This window comes from Garra rufa, chromosome 10 (genome assembly GCF_049309525.1).
Source record: "Garra rufa chromosome 10, GarRuf1.0, whole genome shotgun sequence".
Classification (NCBI taxonomy): Eukaryota; Metazoa; Chordata; class Actinopteri; order Cypriniformes; family Cyprinidae; genus Garra; species Garra rufa.
Genome location: NC_133370.1, coordinates 12512494 through 12520188, shown reverse-complemented (window position 1 = coordinate 12520188; position 7695 = coordinate 12512494). Strand labels below are relative to the sequence as shown.

At 34.2% G+C, this 7695-nt stretch overlaps 1 protein-coding gene across 1 annotated transcript; it reads left to right on the top strand.

Annotated features, from left to right (window-relative positions):
• The first annotated feature begins 2931 nt into the window (after positions 1 to 2931).
• On the top strand, positions 2932 to 7162 carry LOC141344467 (prolyl 4-hydroxylase subunit alpha-1-like). Its single transcript, XM_073849359.1, has 14 exons — positions 2932 to 3016; positions 3236 to 3332; positions 3895 to 4043; positions 4189 to 4308; positions 4399 to 4620; positions 4715 to 4857; positions 4965 to 5141; positions 5276 to 5328; positions 5536 to 5632; positions 6019 to 6069; positions 6447 to 6485; positions 6611 to 6679; positions 6761 to 6857; positions 6950 to 7162. Exons 1-14 carry the CDS (start codon positions 2932 to 2934, stop codon positions 7018 to 7020), a joined length of 1470 nt encoding a protein of 489 aa, XP_073705460.1. The 3' UTR covers positions 7021 to 7162.
• The last annotated feature ends 533 nt before the right edge of the window (positions 7163 to 7695 follow it).

Genomic DNA, 7695 nt, shown 5'->3' with positions numbered 1-7695 from the left:
AGTGCAAAAGCATTTTAGTGCCGCCTGTTGGATTGGAGGTTTTGGATGCACAGTGTCTCGTTAGGAAAAATGACTCAAACAGTTTACTCAATCACATCATACTCGGTATGGATTTACTTTCCTTCTAGCTCATTGTTTCTCAGCCTTTTCCTTCTTTTGTTGCCTCACAATATGTAAGTAACCTCTTAATCAACAATGCGTATGTAAATTAGTCCTGGTTCATTATGGGGATGAAGTGTCCCTACAAGTACAGTAATAGGCCTAACAGTCAATTTTGACCTTTATTTTTTGTCCCCATGAGGATACAATCTTATAAATCATACAGAATTATATTTTTGAAAATATAAAAATGCAGAAAGTTTTGTGTGCGAGGTAGATTTAGGGTTAGAGGATAAAAAAATACAGTTTGTAGTACAGTATAAAAACCATATTGTCTATGTAATGTCCCCATAAAATATAAAATACCAACTTCTGTGTGAGAGTGAGGGAGAAATTTCCGTTCTCTTACGAGAGGTCTCTCGTACTGTGTAAGTATCTTACGCTAGGGGAAAATCCTTTTCTGCGAGATATTGAAGCCAAAAATGATCCTTAATTTTGAAATAATGTAAAGCGCGTTGCAGCAGCATACAGACATAGGCGAAACAGCTTGCGCGCCTATTGGCTGCTCTGCGGCAACTGCAGCAGCCTATTAGAGCGAGGCCTGACGCGACGCCAGATCCAATGGGGGCATTTCGCGCTTACACTACCATTAAAACGATCTAAAATACAACAAAAGCAGTAATATTGTGGAATATTTTTACTAATTGAAATAACTGTTTTCTATTTGAATAGATTTTAAAATGTAATTTATTTCTGTGATCAAAGCTAAAAGCATCATTACTCCAGTCTTCATGATCCTTCAGAAATCATTATTATATGCTGATTTTCTGTTCAAGAAACATTATTATTATCAATATTTAAAACGGTTGAGTAATTTTTATTTTCAGGATTATTTAATGAATAGAAAGATCCAAAGTTCAGCATTTATCTGAAATCAAAAGCTTTTGTAACATTATACACTATACCAGGGGTTTTCAAACCTGTCCTGGAGCCTCCCCTGCCCTGCACATTTTGCTTGTCTCTCTCATCTAATACACCTGATTCAAATCATCAGCTCATTAGTAGAGACTGCAAGACCTGAATTGGGTGTGCCTAATAAGGGAGACATACAAAATGTGCAGGGCAGGGGAGGCTCCAGGACAGGTTTGAAAACCCCTGCACTATACCATTTAAAAGCTTGGAGTCAATATCATTTTTTTTTCACTGGAAACAAATTATAGAAATTAATACTTTTATTTAGCAAGGATGCCTTAAATTGATCAAAAGTGATGTTAAAGAGATTTATTATGTTAAAAAGATTTCTATTTCAGATAAATGCTGTTCTTCTGAACTTTCTATTCATCAAAAAAAAACTGAAAAAGTATACTCAGCTGTTTTTAACATAATAATAATATCAGAGTATTAGAATGATTTCTGAAGGATCATGTGACTGGAGTAATGATGCTGATTATCACAGGATTAAATTACATTTTAAAATACATTTAAATAGAAAGCAGCTATTTTTAATAGTAAAAATATAAAAAAATTGTACTGGTTTTGCTGTACTTTGGATCAAATAAATGTAGGCTTGGTGAGCAGATAAGACTTCTTTAAACATTAACATTAAAACATTAAACATCAACATTAAAAGTCTTACTGTTCAAAACGTTTGACTGGTAGTGTATTTGGCCTGGAAACTATAATTTATTTTACAAGATTTCTGGTAAGAAAGGTGTTTATCTGAAGATAAACTTATCTGAAAAGGTGTTTAACTGAACTTCAGACTTATCTGAACAGCACTGATAACACTGTGATATCACAATTTTAAATAATGTATTGATTTTCTTTCATTTTCATTTCTCACTAATCCAGATCATGAAGGGCAGGAATCAGTATGATTTTACATGAATGTCTGTGTTGTGTTCCAGTATAATGACGTACAGGTATTGCAGTACGTGTTATGTTCTCTCTCTCTCTCCCGGTTCTGTCTTAAGCGGGATGTTTAGGTGAACCCCGCATGAAGAAAACAAGGCAGTCAACATACCTTAGAGCCTTTATGCATGAGATATGGCACACACCAATACACTGTACTTTAACTTTTAGTTTCTACATTAGTTACACTCACATGTGATGCAGACATGGTTGTTAACACAGCATTCTTGTGACAATATTTTGATTGGCAGATGAATGAGACAGCTGAATTAAAAAACATATATATATATATTTATTATTCTGGCACTAGAAATTTGACCAGTGTCTGAACAGTTGCACATACCACTTCTAGACAAGTAAGACTGCAAAGTAAAAGAAACATTTGTGTTTAAATACTCTGTTGATATGTCAAACTGACAGCCTATGATGATATGCAGGGATCTGGTTGTGGTATTCTTGCTTTAAAATAACTGGACTGACTAGTTTCTACAGACTTTCCGGAGGGTAGCTCATTTCAAATAAATAAATAAAATAAAATGATTGCACAACAAACACAAATAGGATTCTAAACAAATGACGAATAGAAAAAGTTATAGTAAAACTAAATAAAAATTCTATATGCAGTGTTAAATGATTTTAGAACAAGTCTCTTGATTGAACAAGCACAATGATGTTTGTACAGTTATTAGGTACATTTAATTAATATGTACAAGAAATTAGAGACGTCACGTGAGCTCACTCATGTTAATTTTCACTTTTGTTTTATAAATCTTTGATTGCATATACTGGGAAATTGGAAAATGTTGGTAGATGATGCAATGCAGGTGTGTCTATGCATATAAACAATCTGTATATAAGCTCTGCTAGTTCTCTTTTAGATACATACACAAGTTTTTGGTTTGAGGTATTGAAGGTCTGATAATGGCAGTAAAGGAACTGACATTTCTTGTTTTCATGTGTTCTTTGATTGGCTGTACTACAGGGGATGAAATGTTCACTTCAACAGGTATTATATTTGAATTCAATATTAATTACTTCATTTAAGGTTATACATTTTTTATGATTATTTTCTATTTTATCATATTTACAATAATTTTTTTTCACTTCTGTTATTCACTTTATTCCATTGATGTCTAAATAATAATTAATTTTCTTATTGTTTTCTTTCCTAATAAATAAACCTTATGTTCTTTGACAATTAAGCGTAGATGTAATTGTTTTATAGACAAAATTTTACAACTACTTGAGGAGGAGAAAGACCTTCTGGAGCTCTTCAGTTTGTACATTGATGCTGAAGAAGAAAATGTACAGAACATGAAAAGGTAAGAATTCCTAAACGATGAAAGTATTTTTTATTAAAAGCTTTTTAGTTTACAACAATAATCTGGTATAGGACACTAACTGTGGAAACTAGGAAACTAACAATGCATTAAGAGTCGGGGGTAAAAATGTTTCGAATTTGAAGATCAAGATAAATTTTACTTATTTTGTTTTCTAGGAAACATGTAAGTATCGTCTGTAGCTTCTGAAGGGCAGTACTAAATGAAAAATATATATGTATTTATTAATATCATACAAATTTAGGCTAAATAAGAAAAATTTACACATCTTTACTCGGTTCAAAAGTTTTCACCCTCAGGCTCTTAATGCACTGTGTTTCCTTCTGAAGCATCAGTAAGTGTTGAACCTGTAATTGTTGCTCAGTTGTCAGTCGTCCTCAGTGTGAAAAGATGGATCTCAAAATCATACAGTCATTGTTGGAAAGGGTTCAAATACACAAAAATGTTTGATCCCTCTTATTTTGGTAAAATAATGACCATTTTGCAGATTCTGCAAGGTGTATGTAAACTTTTGACATTTGACAAAATTTTATCTCCAATCCAGGCTTCTACTGCGGCTTCAACTGGCCGTTTTCTTAGACCCTTATGACCCTGAGAAAATCAAAGACCCTGTAGCATCTTACAAACTCTTCAGACGTGTGAGAGCTGAATGGTTGTGCATTGCAGATTACACTCAAAAGAGTCTTTATGAATGTGAGATCTTATTTCATTTTTTAAAAGTCAAATGACAAAACATGCATTATAGTCTGTTAATAGAAATGATTATGTGGAGAAGAACTGGTGATTAAGAGCAATGCATTTATTAATGGATTTGTTCTCATGTTTGAAAATCTTGTAGCGTTTCAGACAGTGCTGACAAATGCACAAATCCCACAGGCAGAGGACTGGAGAGGCGCCGCTTCAGGACTGATCAGAATGCAAGAGATCTACAAACTCTACCCACGCAACATCACAAAGGGTGAAATGTCTGCACTAATGTAGTGTCACTGTGAGAGTTTCACTTTTTTCCTTTAAAGTCCGACTGATGCTTTCATTTCACGTTTCACAGAAACGGCTCTAACTGCGGATGAAGCCTACCATGTGGGGTTGGTTGCTTCTACAGAGAAAAAATTCCAGCTTGCTTTTCTCTGGTTTGTTTACAGTCTGGAAGAGTTATCAGAAAACTCAACCATCACTGTGAAAAAGTTGCTTTATTTCCTTAGTTCCTCAGCCCATCGTTTTGGCAGCCTACCTGTGGCAATCTACTTCTGCCAACAGCTTCTAAATCTGGGTGAGTTCATGGAGTTTAATACTAGTATTTTTATATGTGAAGTTAATGCTTTGTGATCAGACTACTGATCTACAGATTAACTTCTTTGCCTCAGACCCGGATAACAATGATGTCAAAGTTCAGCTGAGGTTGTATAAATGCCTTCGCTCACAGAGAACTTCAAACCCCGACATATTCACACTGAACACAAGCTCAAGTAAATATGAAACACTGTGCAGAGGAGAGATTGATGAGAGGGCAAGTGCACTGTATCAAATTAAAATAATAATTTGATATGCAATTACAGCAGTCCATGTAAGTCTATTGTGTATTGATTGGATGTTTATTATATTTGATCAAATCAGACCTCCAAGAGGCAGAGGGCGCTGACCTGTAGGTACAGCACAGGTGGAGGAAACCCCAGATTGATGTATGCACCAGTGAAAGAGGAAGTGGAGTGGGACGATCCTCTAATCATCAGATATCATGACATTATTTCAGACCAAGAGATAGAGACCCTGAAGAATATCTCCAGACCTCTAGTAAATATCTTACACACACAGAGAAATCAATAAAATATGTGTCATTATTATAATCTTAATCATTTTGATGATGTTTATTGATGTTTTATATGTTTCTATTTGACATTCCATTTATCTTTTGTGGCCTCCTGTAGCTTTCTAGGTCTGAGACAAGAGGAGGAGTGTCAAAGAGCCGTACTTCTCAAGGGTGATAATTTTACCCCCCCCCCCCCCCATTTTGTTCACTCAAAATGAAACTTTACCCTAGATTGCAGTTTTATTATAGAACTTGTATAATTTCTTCACACTTATTATTGAAAGAAAATGGAAAGACTTTACAATATAGTTCAATTTGATAACAACAAATTAAATCTTCTTGTGAAGTGTTACTGAAAAATAATTAACTTGTTTTCAGTGTTTTTCTTGAGGAAGACTACCCCGTGGTTGCTCAGGTCAGTCAGAGGATTGCTGACATCACAGGACTCTCCATGGACTCAGTTCAAGAATTTTTTGTACGGTCACAGTAAGAAAGAAATCACCTGTTCATGCACAGACAGCATCTCTTTTTTAAGGACAACATGTCTTGCAGCTAGCTTGGTCACAGTCTTTTGCATAAATGAATATAATATAATATAGTCTTGACAAAAATGTTAATTAAAATGTTAATTGTTGACTTCCAGACAAAACTGGTTTAGTCTGCTTTTTTGTAACTTTTGCCAAAGAACCTGAGAGGTTTGAGGACTAATTTTGATATAGTAATTTTATATTCACCTTATTTATCAAACTTCAATGGATATTTAAGGATACCTCAACGAATTAATATGAATTTTCCTTTTGAAATAATAGGTGTTGTTTTACCTGAAGTTTCAATATCAATTAAGGTGCAATTATTTTCCAGGTTCAGAATTATGGGATCGGTGGCAGATATGAACCACATTATGATGAACAGGTAAGATCACTCTACTAAAATATATATATATATTTTTTTTGTTATGGATTCTCTCCGGAGTTAAATGAAACCTGTGGTTATCATTACTTCAAGAGGCGTTCCAATTGCCCCTGAAATGTTCTTTTTTTCTCTTAAATGTTTAAATTCAAATTCCTTTGAGGTTTGAATGTGTATGTGTGCAATTTATGTTGTTGATGAAAAATGTGAAAGTCATTCTTCAGCTGTAGAATGGTTTTCACATTTCCTTAACCTAGAGAGAATCCATGGCTCTGTTTTATGTCTTCAAACAGAATAGCTCTATTATGTGTCAGTGAGAGCTTAATAACATATTAACCAATCAAATCATTGCAAGATAACTTTAATGTTTGATCTCACAGGATAATGAGAATGGAAGGATTGCTACATTCTTAATTTATGTAAGTTTGGCCCTTCAAATTAAACATTAAGAAGTAAACATTAGAAGTTACTTTCTATGTTAATTTGCCATATTGCCTGCATTGCACAATCCTTATGAACAATAAATGATGTGCTCTTGCTGTAGATGAGTGATGTGGAGATAGGGGGCGCCACTGTGTTCCCTAAAGTTGGAGTTGCATTGAAGCCAATGAAGGTAAACCGTCAAATCACTGATTTATATGGTGTATTGGAATGATTTAAGTAAAATTCATGCATCCACTTTCTGCTGTTGAAGGGTTCAGCAGTGTTTTGGTACAACCTCCACAAGAATGGAGAAGTGGATTTGTATACGGAGCATGCTGGATGCCCCGTGTTGAGGGGTAACAAATGGGGTAGGTTTTTAAAGATATTGTAACCAGCTGGAATTACTGTTTTATTGTGTGTATTCTAAAATTCATAAATAAATCCAATTGTGTCTTTTCAGTGGCTAATAAATGGATCCACGAGTTTGGACAGGAGTTCAGAAGACCCTGTTCTTTGTCATACTGGGAATGAAAGACACCAAGACCATGGAGAAATCATATGATGTGCATTTACACTATAGACGTATCTGTATATTTATTATATATCATATAATTTTTGTAAATAGAATCTGTAACAAAGATACTGTATTTTGTATTATACAAATATGTATAACCTTACCTCTGATTTACTAAGCAATGTTATTAATAATTGTAATATACAATAAAAAAAAAGTGCAATAGAGTAAAACAGAGTTTCAGCAAGATAGCAAATGATTATCTCATTACCTGAGTGGATCAATCCTAACAGCCTGTATGGAGTTATTCCTATAAATGAGACACTACTGTGTTCTCCACAGTTGTATTTAAAGCTGAATACACGTTTCCACTTCAGTCTGTGTTTGAATGACAATTTACTTTTACAAGTTGGGCTGGAAGTAAGCAGTGTTTGAAGTCTGAAGCTGATTGTGTGTGTGTGTGTGTGTGTGTGTGTGTGTGTGTGTGTGTGTGTGTGTGTGTGTGTAAACCTCACATGGAGAGTACAAATCCATCAATATACCTCAACATCACTCCACAATACACACAATAAACCCAATAATCATTAAGATTTTAAAGACTGTAACTGTGAATAAATAAATAAATGAATCTTTATAGAGTAATTAGTATGTTACTCTCTTCCTAATCCTGTTGTTTAATATTATTATGACCT